This window comes from Equus quagga, chromosome 18 (genome assembly GCF_021613505.1).
Source record: "Equus quagga isolate Etosha38 chromosome 18, UCLA_HA_Equagga_1.0, whole genome shotgun sequence".
Taxonomy (NCBI): Eukaryota; Metazoa; Chordata; class Mammalia; order Perissodactyla; family Equidae; genus Equus; species Equus quagga.
Genome location: NC_060284.1, coordinates 42,593,822 through 42,611,187, shown reverse-complemented (window position 1 = coordinate 42,611,187; position 17,366 = coordinate 42,593,822). Strand labels below are relative to the sequence as shown.

Here is a 17,366-nt window from a genome sequence, read left to right as displayed (position 1 = left end):
CAGAATACTGCATAGTCAGGGCTCCCAGCTCCTCTCCCACCCAGTGCTACACTCTCATCTGGCCCATGTGTCTCCATGCCGCTCACACCCCCTCCTCTGTTCTTTCCTTCTTCTTGCTGAGTGTTCTTGGCTCTGTGCTTCCTCTAAGCCCATCTCACTTCCGGAAACACCCTGAAGAGGCCTGCTTATCTCGATGGAGCTTGAGTAGCCCTCCGGGGGCAGGGGAAGGCAGAGGCGTTGAGCGTGTCTGTCTGGGGAACTAAGAGCAGCAGCACTTTCAGATTCAGTCCACATAGAGCTGTCCGCCAGGCTTCCAGGAACCCAGGGATGCGTGGCCTACAAAGGGGCTGGAAGTGATTGCCCTCTGATGGGCTCTTTCTAAGGAGAGGGAGTCCTGCAAGAGAGCGCCCCACCAGAGAAGAGAAGGAATGGTCAAGTTGTGAGTTTTAGATGGTTGCTGCTGTACTTGGACCTCGGGCAAGATGTCTGGCAAGAGCTAGGCTCACCAGCCCACACAGATCCTGATGGCATGCTTGTCCCCTGGGAAGCTCCTCTGGGAAAGCAAGATGCCTGTCAATGGCACTGCCCTGTCGTGGGCCACCGCTACCTACATCACTGTGGAGATTCTCATTGGGCTCTGCGCCATAGTGGGCAACGTAATGGTCATCTGGGTGGTCAAGCTGAACCCCAGCCTGCAGACCACCACCTTCTATTTCATCATCTCCCTAGCCCTGGCAGACATTGCTGTTGGCGTGCTGGTCATGCCTTTGGCCATTGTCATTAGCCTGAGCATCACAATCCACTTTTATAGCTGCCTTCTCATGACCTGCCTGCTGCTTGTCTTCACCCATGCCTCCATCATGTCTTTGCTGGCCATTGCTGTGGACCGATACCTGCGGGTCAAGCTCACGATCAGGTAACCTGCTTCAAGAGGGGTGGTGGAGCAGTGATGGGGTGCCTGGGAAATGGGGCTACAAAGTGCAGATCCCAGACCCTTTGAGTGAAAACAAATCCAAATTGGCTTCTGCACTTGAAAGAGGACACTCAATTTCTTCTCACCATTTGGCATGTGTGAGGTTTAACAATGATGAGCTGAGACTCAGAAACTAGAAACAGAAGAATTCTCCCTTTGCTCTCCACCGACTCTGGGAGTATATGCTCCATCCCCCAAGGGAGCTAAAGAAGATGAAAGCTTGATGCATTTTTAATTAGTAAAAAATGCTCTTGACTTTTAGAAATGATAGAAATGTACTAGACAAGATAAGGAACAGAGAGCTAAGGATAAGAGGAGATAAATTGATAGTTCTGTTCTTTGCCAATGTAAGTTATTTTAAAAGTTATTTTAACTTTGCTTCCTCTTCTATGTTGAGAAGGGGGTCAAAAAATTTCTCCATTGCAGAAAGTAGTAACAACCTTTCATGTGACCATGTGAACTGAACATCCTGCCAAATGAAGAAATCTGATTCCCCCGCTGTCCTGAACTCCATCTCCTCCCATCTGGTGTTTCTCCTCCATCCTCTTGGGAGAGAGCATGGCAAGGGAGCTAGAAACAAGCTCTCGATACAAACAAGCCTGGGTTCAAAACCCCGATCTTGAGATCTGATCTTGGGCAGGTTATTTAACTTTCTCTGCTTCACATCTCGCAGTGGTGAAGATGCTCTGAACTCAGATCTCTTTTCCGTTTAGCTCCATCACTTCTAGCTTGCACGAGATACTTACTTGTCTGTTTCATTTTTTTCACCTATAAAGTGGAGATAATAATCTCATCTTCCTCATATGATTAAATGGGTTAATACATGTAAAGCTCTTAGAAAAAAATGCCTGGCACACAGTCGATGCTCAATAGACGTAGCTATAACTATTATTATTTTCAGCATTGCCATTAATGAAATGGAGATTATCATAAAAATATCTCCAGTTCGTTGTGGGATTTCATTGAGATAAAGTCTACTGAGTACATAGTTGGTACTTAACAAATTCAGTTTCCTTTTTGCAGACAATAGGGTGTTGTCAGGAAGGATGGTTTAAGGAGAAATGGTAACTCTCGTTCGATGAGTCTTTAAAGTTCTCAGAAGCCCTTCACCACCATCGCAACTCCATAGACTCATTTAACTCAAACACCAAGTATGGATGCCAGTGCAAACAGAGACGCAGGGGCGGGCACATGTCGAGGGGAAGAGCAGAGGGGCATAGTCTATTTACGGGCATCAGCATCATAGCCAAAATAAACAATGCGCTTCACAGGAGACAAACATGCTTTAGGGGTTTATTTCTCACCTAGTAGGCGGTCCCAGGAGACTTAGATAGCTCTTACCTCCTAGGAAATGAAGAATTCTTGGGCTGGAAATGAAGCTGTGAGTGGGGCGTGCAAGCGCCTGACTCTAGGCAACATATTCCTGATCCACTCTACATGGTACTTCTTTAGAAAAGTCCCCAGAGAAGTTGGCTGGATTTTTCTCCAATCATTGTCTGCTCATCTTCATATCCAGCAGAGTTCAGCCTAAATCACCATAGAATACCAATGCTCTCCAGTTCCCTTAGCAATTCCTGCTGTGAACTCACTGACTCTCTTCCATTCAAACAGATACAAGAGGGTCACCACTCAAAGAAGAATATGGTTGGCCCTGGGCCTTTGCTGGCTGGTATCATTCCTGGTGGGATTGACCCCCATGTTTGGCTGGAACAAGAAACTGACCTCAGGGTCCAAAAATGACAGCCTTGCATGCCAATTCCGTGCTGTTGTGAGCATGGACTACATGGTCTACTTCAGCTTCTTCACCTGGATCTTCATCCCCCTGGCTGTCATGAGTGCCATCTATCTGGACATCTTCTTTGTCATCCGGAACAAACTCAGTCAGAACTCTTCTGGCTCCAAAGAGACAGGTGCATTTTATGGACGGGAGTTCAAGACAGCCAAGTCTCTGTTTCTGGTTCTCTTCTTGTTTGCTTTGTCCTGGCTGCCTTTGTCGATCATCAACTGTATCACATACTTTAATGGTGAGGTACCACAAACTGTACTGTACTTGGGCATCCTGTTGTCTCATGCTAACTCCATGATGAACCCTATCGTCTATGCATGTAAAATAAAGAAGTTCAAGGAAACCTATCTCTTGATCCTCAAAACCTGTATGATCTGCCAATCTTCTGATTCCTTGGACTCAAGCATGGAGCAGACTCTGAATAGTTAACCATGAAAGATGACTCTCCATCCCATTGACCTTCAGATTTAGCATCAAAAAACACTTGAGGTCTATCCACCTGGGCCAACGGCTGTCATATCGTTGATTCCTTCCACCGAGGTGGGCAACATTTGGCTGGCTGCCTCCACTTCTACTTCCTCCACAACCCTCTTCCTCTAATTCTATTTGTTTTCTTGTCCTTCTCTAATTCAATTTTCTGGATGCCTGACTTGAGGACAATGTCCTATTGTTACTACTGCCTGTGTTCCTCCTTCTCAAATAGGAAGAGAAATCATAGAGTCTGAGGCATGCCTCACTGACTTACTGACAGAAGGCTCCAATCAAGCTGGATATGTCCATGATGGAGATTCAGTTCCACTCCCTCGTGGAGCTAAGCAAAGATGCCTGCTCAGCAGATGCCTGGGAGATGGTGGGAACAGAAGGAGTGAACTGAGTTTAAGGGGAACTTAAACTCTTGAATTCACCCTTAAAAGCATTTGAATAAATAAAAGATGACAGCTAACTGTTGTGTGTCTCTTTGCTGAGGGTGAGGGTCACTTGGGGCTTGAAGACCCAGCTGACTGCTCTTGACACTCAGCCTGCTTGCTACCTGGAACCATGCGGCATGTTCACCTGTGTGAATTCTGGGGCCTTCATCCGTTGCCCCAGATCACACTGCTCCTTTTTCTGATCAAAGCATTCTTCAACTTTATGAACCGTTAATCAATTGTTAGAGAAAGAATGATTCTCTCTCTAGAGCTGAGTCCTAATCATTTCCTCTGGTGTCTCATTTTACTGGGAGTAGTGAGGGGTCAAAAGAGACACTGGATAGCTGTTATTCGTTGAGCACTTCCTATGCACTAAGCACTTTTCATCCAACATCTCTTTTGGTCATGACAATCTTTGAGGTAGGTACCACCATTATTATCATCTCTATTTTGCAGAAGGAAAAAATGAGGCACAGAGAGGTTAAGTGACTGGTCCACAATCACACGATTAACAAGAAGCAGAGCCAGGATTTAAAACCTCAGCCCTGACTTATGGGAGAACCCAAGCTTCTCACCACTTGTAACTTCTCCAAAGTCCAAACTCTCAAGTTCGCCTAATGTATAATTAGCAGATACATGGGTACAAACTACGGCTTGTATACTTGAGGACTGCCTGGGTTTTTTGCCTTAGCTACTATCGTTGATCTCATTAATCGGGACACCAGACAGAGGTGGAGTTCCAGTCCCATCATTCGAGCACTGAGTGTGGCTCTGGGGATTCAGCGTGGCATCTCTGCTGTAGTCTACCCAAATTTGCAGCTCTGGACTCTCACTCCTAAGATAATAAATACATGAACTTGACGAGAACAGCAAGATACAGATTTCAGTGAAACCATGTCAAAGAGGATAGATGTACTGAAAATGTTTTTTATTAATTCTTAGCCAGTCCTGAAAGTTTATCCTAACCCCAATCTTAGGCTGGAGCCCGATAACCATATTTATCTTGCTAACATTTTATTTCAGCAAAGGTCCTTATTTCTCTTCCTGAAACCCCAAGAAGAATCAACACTATCAGGGCAGTTAAAAGACTTGCGTATACTTTCCTAGTAATGCCAAACTGAGTTGGTCACCCCACCCACCCACTTCCCAGCACCGCTCACAACGGTGTCTTAGAGGCAGAGGCCGGGAGCACAGCCCAGTGTTCCTGTGGGTACTGGATGTGGGCGGTTACCTTAGTCCTGACAATCTCTCCTTCAACACTTTAGGAGACCTTTTTTCTTTAAAAATACAAGCTCCCTCCCCCCCCAACCTTTTTTTTATTAGTGGTATCCCCTTGTTTGATTTAAAGCTTTTCCCCCTGAATTACTTTTGTGTTTAGTTAAAATGCCCAGAGGGACGAGGCCCTGGGTTTACTCTGGGCTCTGGTCCCCTTGACACCCTGTTCCACCCAGGAACCATCTGCCCGGTTGCAGACTTGAGGGAAGTGCTGGTTAGTTGTCAGTTCCCCATAATCGTCACACAATGCTTCTTAGTTTACAATCTCTAACCTACTTGCTATAGCAACACTTGTACCTGCTCTTTTTGGAAACGATTTAAAGTGACCACTTCCCTCAAAACAGAACAGCAGTCTTTGCTGGTCATTCGGTGTCATCAGAGGAGCTGTGGCTCCTGAGCTTCGGAAAGACTTTATTTTCTTTCTCCTTTTCTCTCTTCTCCTCCTCCCTCCCCTTCTCTTTCTTTTTCTTTCTGATGGCCACTGCTTCGCAAACCCATTGAGGGTTTGTAGGGAGTCCCCTGAGCTAAGGGGTCCCACCAGCCCAGAAGAAGCTCTTACAGTGAAACGCCTTTTGGTGTGGACTCGAAAAAATGAACCAAGAGTTGTTGGCAAGGAGCTTGGGTGGAAGTGGTGAGTTCCAACCTGGTTTCAGGTTTAGAGATTATGTCACAGGAGTCTCACTGAGTTCATCTCCCACTAGCTCCCTTCGGCTAAACAGTGAAGGGTGGCTGTTGGGTGTTTATTCTAAAGGAATCAGGTAAAAAGACCACCCAGACAAAACCAAGGTTTGCTTCCTCCTCCTCCATATGAATTCACTGGAACCAAGGTAGATGTTGATTAGCTGGCCTTATTTATCCATTTTTTTAAGTCAAGTCAATGGTGGAAATAAGCAATGACTGAATGAGAAGGGCAAAGGCTATCTATTCAGAGCTTGCTAGAGCAAGGGAGTCAGCCACTGTCACTTGCGTCCTGGCAGAGGCTCAAAGGCAGGCAGAGGATGGGAAAGCTTACTAGTGGGAAAAAGAAAAGGCTTCAGGTGTGGCCTGGTTGGATGCTGCTGCCCTGGAGAAGCTGGAGGCACGCTAACTAGAAGAGGGCATCCTGCGTGATTGCTAGAGGCGCATGTTTGCCTTTCTCTGGTTGGTCCCAAGTTGGAAGCAGGAGAAAAATTAAGAAAGCTGTCAGTCGTTAACCAAGTCCTGGCCATTTTAAGCCAGTTGTTACAGAGATTATTGCTTGGAGCTCTCGACTGTTGCTAGAGATAATGGTTTGACTTCCCAAAAGTCTGATTTCTAGCAGGCTGGCTTTCTGGGCTGGTTGTGGGCCAGAGTTCTATTTTTATATACTGTCCGGCCGTTGTCTGTTTGTGTATTCAGTTTCTTACAGCCAGATGCATATTTTCTAGAGAAACTCTGCCTTAAGATACCATACTGGGTATGATGGGAATAAGAAGTCACATCTTGCCCCAGCCACTCGGATGACGTGGTGTCTGTAAAGTCTCTTTGTAAACTCTAATGTGCTCTACAATTTTGCGGTATTCTTCCTATTGAGGAAGAAGAATATTGTGACGGAAAGAACTTTTATTTCAGATTTAGCATCAGACCACAATGGCTGTACTAGCTGTGAGAACTTGGGCACATTTCTTCTATTTTTTAAGTTATACTTTTTGGTGAGGAAGACTGGCCATGAACTAACATCTGTTTCCAATCTTTGTCTTTTTTTCCTCCCTAAAGCCCCAGTACACAGCTGTATACCCTAGTTGTAAGTCCTTCTAGTTCTTGTATGGGGACACCGCCACAGCATGGCTTGATCAGCAATGTGTAGGTCTGCACCTGGGATCCGAACCCGTGAACCCCAGGCTGCCAAAGCGTGTGAACTTAACCACTATGCCACAAGGCCCGCCCCTTGGTTTGTATTTCTAACAAATATTCTTTAAATTATCAATTCGTTTAATCTTATTACCCATTTATCTTCTTATTTACACATCTAAAGAGTGAGAATTAATTCCACCTTTAAGAGGTAGGAACAGAACTAACAACACCATGTAATACAGACAGTCCCTGATAGATGATGGTTCAACTTACGACTTTTTGACATTACGATGGTGCAAAAGTGATATGTATTCAGTAGAAACTGCATTTCAAATTTTGAATTTTGGTGTTTTTCCCAGGCTAGTGATACGCAATGTAATACTCTCTGGTGATGCTGGGCAGTGGCAGCAGCCACAGCTCCTAGTTGGCCACGCGATCACAAGGGTAAAGAACTGATACACTTACGACATATTCTGTACCCATCCAACCATTCTGTTTTTCACTTTCAGTACAGTATTCAATAAATTACATGAGATATTCAACACTTTATTATAAAACAGACTTTGTGTTAGATGATTTTGCCCAACTGTAGATTAACGTGTGTATTCCGAGCACGTTTTAGGTAGGCTCGGCTAAGCCGTGATGTGCAGTAGGTTAGGTGTATTAAATGCATTTTCACCTTATGATGGGTTTATTGGGACACATCATTTACTCCCCATCAAACCTCTATGAGGTCAACAAATAAACTTGGCAACTGCAACATAAACGGAGGAAGATCTGTACTCAGAATGCTGATAGATACATCTGTTTATTCTTTGTAACTCTGGGCCTTTCGTTTACTTTAGAATGCTACTTTTTCACGTCTTGGGCATTTTCCTAATATCTGTGCACAATCCATTTCTCTTTCCGTTGATACTTTCTTCGATTTCATGATGTTTCATGGTGCCATCTCTGAGCAATTCTTAGCGTTTGTTTTGCATGCAGCTTTCTCAGAGATAAGGGACTGCTTTAAAAATATACAACCATAGTATCTATATTAATTATGAATTTCTGTGTAATAAATTACCCTAAAACTCAGAGTTTTAAAACAATAATCCTTTATTATGTCGTGGTTTCTACGGGTCAGGAGTTCAGGAGCATCTTGGTTGAGTGGTTTGTGCTCGGGGTCTCTCAGGAGGTTGCTGGATCTGCAATCATCTGAAGGTTTGATTGTAGCTTGAGGATCCACTCCCATGGTGGGTCACACATCTCTGGAAAGTTGATGCTGGCAAGTTGGTTCCTTTCCACATGGACCTCTCACAATATGGTGGCTTGAGAGTCCTCACAATATGGTGGCTAACTTCCCGAAGAAGGAGCAGTGCAAGAGACTAAGGTGGAAGTTGCATACCTTTTATGACCTAGCCTTGGAAGTCATACGTCTGCCATATTTAACTGATCACACGGGCCAACCCTGATTCAGTTTAGGGGAGACTACACCATGGCATGAGTACCAGGAGCCATCTTAGAAGCTGGCTATGACAATGTCATTATCACATCTGAAAAAAATTTAACAATAATTTCTTAATATCATCAACAATCTACTCACCATCTTAATTTCCTCAATTGTTTGCCTCAATCAGGATCCAAATAAGTTCCATATATTTCAGTTTGTCATTATGTTTCTTAAGCTCCCTTTTTTCTTCTTCTTCTCCTTTTTTTTTGCTGAGGAAGATTCACCCTGAGCTAACATCTGTGCCAGTCTTCCTCTGTTTTATATGTGGGTCACCACCACAGCATGGCTGATGAGTGGTGTAGGTCCGTGCCCAGGATCTGAATCTGTGAACCTGGGCCGCCAAAGTGGAACATGCTGAACGTAACCACTATGCTATGGGGCCAACCCCTCTTAAGCTCCTTTTAATCTATAGATTCCTCCTTCCTTCCTATTCTTTTCACCTTGAAGTTTATTTGTTGAACTCATAGAGGTTTGATGAGGTGGAAATGAGGCAATGTAGGTAAAACACATACCATGATGCAGGTCTGCAGCTGGCCCATATTCTGACCTCATGTGAGTTAGAGAAAGGCTCCCATTCCTCAAGACAGGACATGATTGAGCAACCTGGACAACCATCCAGGTCTGGCCCTTGATGGGAAGTGCTAGTCTGGGGTGTGATAAGTAGCATTCAGCTTAAATTCACCTGAGGGGTGGTTCCATAATTCAAACTTTAAAAATCAGTGGTCAGGTCATATGAGTCCCATTAGAATCAGGGGACAGCTCTTCTTAATTTGTCCCAGCTCTGCCCGGGAGAGCATCCAAGAAGTCCGGAGGCTGCCGCCCTGGCTGCTGACACCCAAACACCCACACTTTCACCGCTCACATGCTCCAGATGGGCAGGCACATCTGCTCCCTACAGCTTCATGGTCCACCCACTAACCTCACTCCCCGGGTAAGGCTTCAGGGTCCACTCAGGAGTCTGGGAGGTCAAGAATCTCCTTACTAGTCTTCCTCTAGCTAAATAGGAATTGGGCCTCCAAGAGTGGTGGGTGGACAAGAGGAGGGGCCTCTGGTGATACCTGGACCATTGGCAGGACAGAGCCCACTCACACCCACAAATGTGTGCCAGTGATGGTGTGTGTGCACATGCTCTTCTGAGTGTGTACAGGCTCTGTTGTCTCAGGTGGATTTACCCAGGAGGGGCATCTCCATTGGTGTTTTGGGTTCTGCCATGAAGCCCAGAATTTTCTCAGTTACCCCATATTATTGTATAAGAAAGTTTATGTCCATGAATGGCATCCCTCTGATGAGGTACCCTTGTGCAGTGCACAACCTGGATACCCATACATAGCAGTGCTGCTTGGATTAACTGGTTGTTCCCTTTTCCCTGGTCTCTCCAAATAGGAAAAAACCATCTTAAGTTCAAAGATATCTATTTCCCTTAAACAGATCTAGGATTCCTGAGATCCCTGGGTACATCGTGTCATTCCAGTTAAAGGTTCACTTCCTTCTGGTCATGAGGCTCTTCATTCTGCTCTCCTTGATGGTCTTTTCAGGTAAGATATGGGGAAGGAACATCTCCAGCCTTCCCAGAGACCTTGCATTTTCATCTCTTCTCCTACTTGGAAGTCCTGCTGATTAGCTTGAACCACCTAAGGAGTGGGATGGGAAAATAAAAGAAAGTGAGAATACTTCTTGTCCAAATTAGTCCTTGTTATTTGCTCTGCTAAGAAGGTTGTGGGGCACCTGAAACCCTCAGCTAAGGTGGGGGCTCTATATTCTCTCTTTCAGTTTAAGTTCTCCTTCCCTTCCCCCTTCTCTCCTTGAAAATATTTGCGCAGATACATGGGGACAGGACTTTCTGCTTTCTGCCCATGTGTGACCCCAAAGATGAGCCTCAGAGCCCTGGGCTGGCCCTGGCTCTGCTGCCCTCCAGCCTTGTGACCCTTGAGAGTTACTGGCCTTCTCTCCGGGTCAGCGTGCAAGCCTGTAAACTGAGCACCACACGATCTTCCTTGTGAGGTTGATATGAGGATAAAATATCAAATCTTATCAAATGGCATCGAGGACGGGAACCCACTGTGAGCTGCATTCGAGGCAGCATGTGAGGGACCCCAGCACACATCGGGAAGACTGAGAGAGGGGTGTGCTCTGCTGCCCCCATCTCTTCTCCTTGGTCAGACATGTCCCCAGCTGCTGTCAAGCTGGACACAGTGTACACAACTTCCTCATTGCACAATATCCTAGATGACAGAGGTGCCCACGCTGGTTTTGTCCGGAGGAAATAGAAAGTTCACAGCCCCTAAGGACAGAGCCTGACTCCCTCTGTGTTCAGCGCTAGAATCCTCCAAAGCTTCCCACTTTCTTTTTGGGGGTGCCGAGGTGGAATGGGGGACAAGGGGCAGAGGATCTGCCAACAGGAAGCCTCAGGCTCTTCATCCTGCACCGAGCGCCGTTGAGAGGCCTCCTAAATTCTTGCAGAAGGGCGTCCACGTTTCACCCACCCTCAGGCCGGGGGGAAAGACTTCCCGGGGTGTGAGTTTGCTAGGCCTGCTCTCACAAACACTCAGACTTGGAGGTGTGAACAACAGAAATGTATTTTCTTCCAGTTCCAGAGGCTGGAAGTTCAAGACCAAGACATCGGCAGGGTTGGTTTCTCCTGAGGCCTGTCTCTTGGTTTGCTGAGGGCCACCTTCCCACGGCGTCCTCACACATCGTCCCTCTGTCTGTTGTCTGTGTCCTAGTCTCCTTTTTTAAGGACACCAGTCGTATTGGATTAGGGCCCATTCTAATGAGCCCATTTTAACTTAATTACCTCTTGGAAAGCCCTGTCTCCAAATGCAGTCACATTCTGAGGGACTGGGGTTAGCACTTCAACATATGAATCTCAGGGGGACACTAGTCAGCCCATAACAGCTGCCAACCCCAAACAGGCAAAAGTCAGCCTCCAATCCTTTAATTAATTCTTCTCCAGGACGGCAGGAACTGCAGTGTGTTTACAAGAGTGATGTTGTGTGTGTGTGTGTGTGTGTGTGCGTGTGTTTCTACAGATGCCATGGTCATGGACGAAAAGGTCAAGGAAAGCTTTGTGCTGGACACGGCTTCTGCTGTCTGCAGCTATGATGCCTACTATAAGGACCACCCCAAGTACTGGTGCCGAGGCTATTTCCGGGACTACTGCAGCATCATCGTCTTCACACCCAACAGTACTGACCGCGTGGCCCTGAGGGACACAGGAAGCCAGCTCATTGTCACTGTGTCCTGCCTGACCGAGGAGGATGCAGGCTGGTACTGGTGTGGCATCCAGCGGGTCTTTGCCAGGGATGACATGGATTTTACCGAGTTGGTGGTGACTGACAACAGAAGATCAGCCCTGGCCAATGACTTTTGGTCCAGGAAAGGTAAGGAGCCTGGCAGGGCCCTAGTCGGGGTAACCCATAGTAGTGGGTGTTCTCTGGCGTGGTAAATACTCACTGAAGGCAGTGAGCACCAGCTCAGGCTCCCCATAGGCTCTTTGGGGTAACCTGGTCTCTCCTTCCCTCAAAATAGGGTGGTTGCTCATAGTGCTGGGGGTTAACTTGAATCTGGGCAAGATGAGGTGTCTGGGTCCTGGGGTGCTCTTGGAACCTCCCTTTCCTCTCGGCGATCTGGTTCCTGGAACTTGGGAGGGGCTCGTGGGGGCTAACAGGCATGAGAGCTCTGCGCTGCTGGTCAGGAAAGGCTTTGAGGCTGTTACTAAACCTCTGTGCTCTGTGGCCAGGCTTGCAGGTCTAGAATCTTGAAGATTAGTTTCTTGAGAGGTGACCGAGCCTGAAAAAAGTGACTCAGGTGCCTGGATGAGCACCCTCAAAAACTGCCCACTTCAGTTTCCTAATTGACAGGGATACATATCACGGCCAAACTGGTCAGCATTCTCTTTGAAGGAGCACAGTTTACACCAGGAGGCCTCTGAGCGGGTATAGGTGGAACTGGAGCCCGTAGAGAGAAGTCCGTCTAAGCCAGTCAGCTCCTCCTTGGGGCCAGGGCTAAGAGATAGGATCACCAGATGCTCACCAAAATTCTTCTGTCAAATGTTGGAAACCTCTCCTTACACCAGAAAGCCTCTGACTCTCAGGCAGAGGTGATGGAAAGCGCAAGACTTTTTTCTCCTGTGGCTTTTCCTCGTTTCCATTTCTAAAAGGGATGTCTTTTTCTATCACAATCTGAGCACCTTGCCAGTAGGAAAACAAATCAGAGGACTCAAGGGCAGCTGTGGGAAGCTGTCTCCTAGTGCTAGAAAGAGAGTCTTGCTCACACTTGACCAACTGACCGGTAATTTGTCCAGCAAGCATCTCACGGAATGGGTGACATCCTTTGCATTACAGATCCTCTTCCCCCTGGGTCTTGCTGGAGGAGGCAATGTGGGCGGCTGTGGTGGAACTCCTTCCCATTGGGTTTTGGGGGCTGTCAGAAGCATGTCAGAACCATGTGGCAATTAGGTCACCTATTGATCAGTTCCTTAAAGATGGGACTGGCCCTCTGGTGCCACTGGTAGCCCCTTCCACAGCCTTCAGCCTGGGATTCTCTAACCCTGGGCCTCCTCCTCCAGTCCACCCAGAGCTTTTGTGCAAATCTGGAAAGCTGCCCCTTCCTCCAGGTGCACGGAGCCCAGTGGCAGGGGGCACAACTTGGCAAGCAGTGTCGCTGGATTTCAGCCCCTACTTGTTCTCTCAGCCTTCTGCCCTGTGAAGGGCACATGTCTCCAGCTATACTTGGTGCCTCTGCTTGGCCCAGCAGTCACCCAGAGCATTCATTCTCTGGAGATCGAGGGAATGACAGGCAGAGATGCAGAGATGCAGAAGGCAAAGGGTGGGCCTGGGAGTGGGCCTTACTTGACTCTCAACAAATCCTTTCTGATGCAGACCCATCTGGCAACAGGAACAGAAGCTGCAGGGCTTCCAAAGTTGTCCACAAGGCAGATCACTCCATGTGAGTCATAACTTTAGAAGACACATTGGCTTTGGCAGGGGTGGGGTGTAGGGTAGGGGGGTGGTGTCAACAACAACACAGGATGACAGTTGATTTGCACCTACTAATTCTAAACTGCATATCATTTCTCCACCTGAACTGTATCTTCAATGTGACTATTCGATTTATTTCAAAAGAATATAGTTTAGGACTCTTCGTTGCAAGCAGCAAAATGCCCTCTCGCTGTCTTAATTAAAAAGGTGAATTCATCACAAGGAGAGAGCAGTGTCTCATAAATGCAAGGGAGGCATGTGCCCACCCTCAGAAATGGTCAGGAGCCAATGGATGATTATCTTCATCTCTGATCTGTGGCTCTTGTGTGTGTTCACTTCCCCTCTCTCTGTGCTGCCCTCTTGTTTCATTTTTGATCGTGAGAAAAGATGTCCATTTCTAGCTCCTGAGTTTCTTTCTCCCCTGGTTGAGAGACCAGCCAGTCTGAGACCAGATCCTCCTGTTCTCAGTTCCATGTTAGTTTCTGAGGAAGCGGCTCAGCCTAGCTTCGTCAGATGCCCAGCCCAGGTCCAATCAAATGACGTCTGGGGGATGGGGGCGCTGCAAAGGAATACGGTTGCCAGGAGCTACTGGAAGTAGGTGGGGGGTGGGGGGAGGGCAGAGGGGACAGATCCCAGAAAAGGGGATCCTGAGCAGAAAAACAAAAAGTGGTTTCTTCCAAGGGACATGAAATCTGTCTGTGATTCCCTCCAGGACGTCCATTCTCATCATCTGCATGTTGATCTCGGGTTTGGGGATTATCTCTATAATCAGTCATTTGTCAAAAAGGAGGAGAAGTCAAAGGAATAGAAGGGGTAAGTAGCAGTTTGGGGGGAAATGAAAGAGGTCAAGGAGCAGCTTTCAAATGAGTGAATGTGACCCTCCTCTTATTGCCTGGATCCCCGAGGCCAACGCAGCCAGCTCATGGGCTGGAGGTGATTCTGCTTCACAATGGCAAAGGCACCATGAGGGGTGACCAACAGCACTGAGCCTTCGTAAGCGGAGGTGTGTGTAGACCAGGGAGGAGGGAGGCCCTGAGACAACCACTCTGTAGCTTCCACGTCGGGAGGGCCACCTGCCTCCCCAGCACACACACTTTGGGAGGCAGCCTTCCTCCTTGACTGAAACTGTTTGCTCACCTGGAGGGACTAGAAGCCAAGGCTCCTGTCAAAGGAGCTTCCGGGGCCCCTGGGTAAGCAGGCATAGAAAGGTCTCCTTGAGAAGGGTCAGGAGTGGGAGAGGACAGGCTCAAGGGCTTCAGCCCCAGTCTCGAGCCACAGGAGGAGCGGCCTTTAAGCTCTGTGCCTCCTTCTGCCCTCAGGAGATTACAGGTAAAGGCCTAGCAAGAAGCCAGAATACCAGCCAAGCTGCTTCTGTGATCCCCATGCCTCTGGTAAGTTCCCTCCTTGGCTCTTCTGTCCTGAGCCCTGTGCCCCACAGCTACCTACCTTTAGGGCCCCTCATTCATAAACAGAGAACAGGAACTTCGTTTAGACGGGGCTATGTGGATCTATCCATCTTTCCTTTGGGGCAGCATCAGAGAAATAAAAATCCTCAAGGCCACTGTGTGGTGATTCTGCTGACCTCTCAAGTAGGCACAAGGTAGAAGGAGCATTAGATATAAGTGCCACTGTTTGGCCAGTAGGTATTTTGGCTTTTTCTTTTTATGCTTAGAAGCCACAGAAATACCTTGGGCAATGTAGAGACTGCAGGCATAATTACAAAGCAGACTTCAACCTCCTCTGGGTGTGAAAATGCGGAAAAACATTTCAGAGAATGAGAGAGAACAAACAAATGAACCTGGAAACAGCTGTTAATGAAACAGAAGGGTCTATAGCCAGAGGAGTCTCAAATTCCAAGCCAAGGCTGCGAGGCCTCCTGCTTCCCCTGGCCCCGTGGCCACAGCAGGGGTGCTAAGAAGTCAAAGTAGTGGCCCCCACAGCATTCGCATTCCTGGCCTTTTGTCCTCCAAGAACTTTGGACTGAGGAGATGGGGGATGCAGACAAAGCAACATCGTTCCCCGCTTTGCCCGAGACCACTCCCTTTGGGACACCACTGTAGTCTAGGTTTGTGCAAAAACCATTGGCACTTCTTTAAGGCTTGAGTTTGGGCAACTTTTACTTCCCTGGGCCTGTTTACTTCTCTATAAATTGGAGACCCCCATTCTCATACTCCCTAGGACTTTTTATTCATTCATTCATTCATTCATTCATTGGTTCATTCATTCAATAAACAAGGACCATGCTAGATGCTGGGGATACAAACATGAGCAAAAGAAATAGCATCCGTCTTCATGTAATGTAGAGTGGCAGGGAGACAAACTATTGCGTGCACACACACACACTCACACAAATGTTAAATTGTCACTACAATAAGTCCCCTAAAGGAGAGACACATGGTGCTGTGAAAGTTGAGGCGATGGAATGCAACCCTGTTCCTTTTTAGCAAGCAGTTGTACGACCTGTGTTAGCCATAGCCTCACACTCAGGCAGTTGAAACATGGCAGCCTGCATCAAGGTCCCTTCTGGCTTTGACATTCTTGGGTTCTGAAGGTGTCCAGTCGTATTCACATCCCCCAATGGTGAGAGGTGAATGCAAGCCCCATACCCCAAGCTTTCCTACTGACTGACCAACGAGCCCTGAAAACAAATTTAGTGTTTAGGTCCCATGAAGGCCCCAGGAGAAAGCTTGCAACTTTTGCTGCAGAGACACTCAGCAGAGGTAGGCAGTAGATCTCAACTCAGTTTTCCCTTTCCATTTCCAACAAAGTAGACCACTCTTTGAAGCCCCTCTCACGTGTCCTGCCTCCAAAGGAAATGGCTCGTACTGAACAGATGACTGAAGATTTCTTTCATTTGGTTCATAAAGTGATGCTACAACAGAATCACCATGACAACCGACCCACATCTAGAGGACTGATTCTGACCTCTCAGTGTTGTGAAGGACCCTCTCAACTTGGCAGCAATCATTTGCCACTTGGTAAAGGGTGGGAGCTGGAGGAGCTGTTCTAGGCCTTGCCTGAGCAAGGCTGCCATCAGACAACATCTCAAAATCTTAGTTCTCATGCCTTTGGCTAGCCAGAAGTGAACAAGATGAGCAGAATCTTGGTCATGGGGCCAGGAGATCACTTGTATTTTATTTGTTAACCAATAAATTCCTGACTATTATTGAATGCACTCCGAGGTATGACTAACTTCTCCCAGTATATCACTGAAAAAGTATTTCTGGAAAAGTTTCTTTTAAAGTATGATATTTTAATTTATTTCTGAATTGATATTACATGCTATGCTACCCAAAGAAAGGGAGATAGGCTCACTCAGTGGTTCTCAGATTCTTTGGGTGAAAAGACTGCCCTGTATGGGAAACTGCCACCAGACTGAATAGATGCCGCTCCTGATCAATGAGAAACTGAGGTGTGATAAGTTAAGTGAAATTGTCATTCAAATCAGGAAACACAAACCAAGGCTGAGAGTCAGCAGCTTGTGCGCAAGGTTATACTGTCATTAATGCCAGAATTACCAAAACTCTTAGCTCCCACCTGTATGTCTGTACCCTCTCTCCCCCTATTTGTGTCTCTCCTGCTATTCCAGGGAGTTCCCAGGGTCTCCCCATCACTGCCTCTGCTGCTCTCATAAAAACCCTGCTCTTCTGGTTTCTTCTAATAGGGTGCGGGCCAGTCTCAGTGCTCAGGATACTCAGGTGGCCCTCTGGTCTGAGTACGGCTGGGACAGGGAGATTGGTTCTTGACACGATTCTGCACGTGCCCCGCACATTTAGGTTCAGGCTCTCACAAAGTCTTCCAAGAACACAGTTCCTTTAGCTTCCACTCCAACCCCTCTCTCCATAGGTGGAGAGCTCCAAGCTGCTCAACAGCCTGATGGGAAGGGGTGGGGTGTGGACACCATCCTGTTCCTGCCATCCTCCGTGTTTCCATCCAGCTGAACCCCTCCCTCCCAGAGTCCCAGATCAAACATCAAAAGTGCTCTTTCCCCTCAGCTGCAAACAGCTCCAATCCCTCCCCTGTGGTCATGTACTGAACTTACATGAAGGAGCCACTAGCCCAACGGTTCTGCAAATAGCAATCCAATCTGGGCTCAGTTAGGACGTCCTACCACGCAAGGCAAGATGGCAGACATCGATCT

At 47.3% G+C, this 17,366-nt stretch overlaps 1 protein-coding gene across 1 annotated transcript; it reads left to right on the top strand.

Annotated features, from left to right (window-relative positions):
* The first annotated feature begins 215 nt into the window (after positions 1 to 215).
* On the top strand, positions 216 to 17,166 carry LOC124229855 (transmembrane domain-containing protein TMIGD3-like). Its single transcript, XM_046645324.1, has 7 exons — positions 216 to 916; positions 9,675 to 9,781; positions 11,276 to 11,626; positions 13,127 to 13,193; positions 13,938 to 14,038; positions 15,994 to 16,203; positions 17,072 to 17,166. The coding sequence occupies exons 1-7, from the start codon at positions 525 to 527 to the stop codon at positions 17,164 to 17,166; spliced, it is 1,323 nt and encodes a 440-aa protein (XP_046501280.1). The 5' UTR covers positions 216 to 524.
* The last annotated feature ends 200 nt before the right edge of the window (positions 17,167 to 17,366 follow it).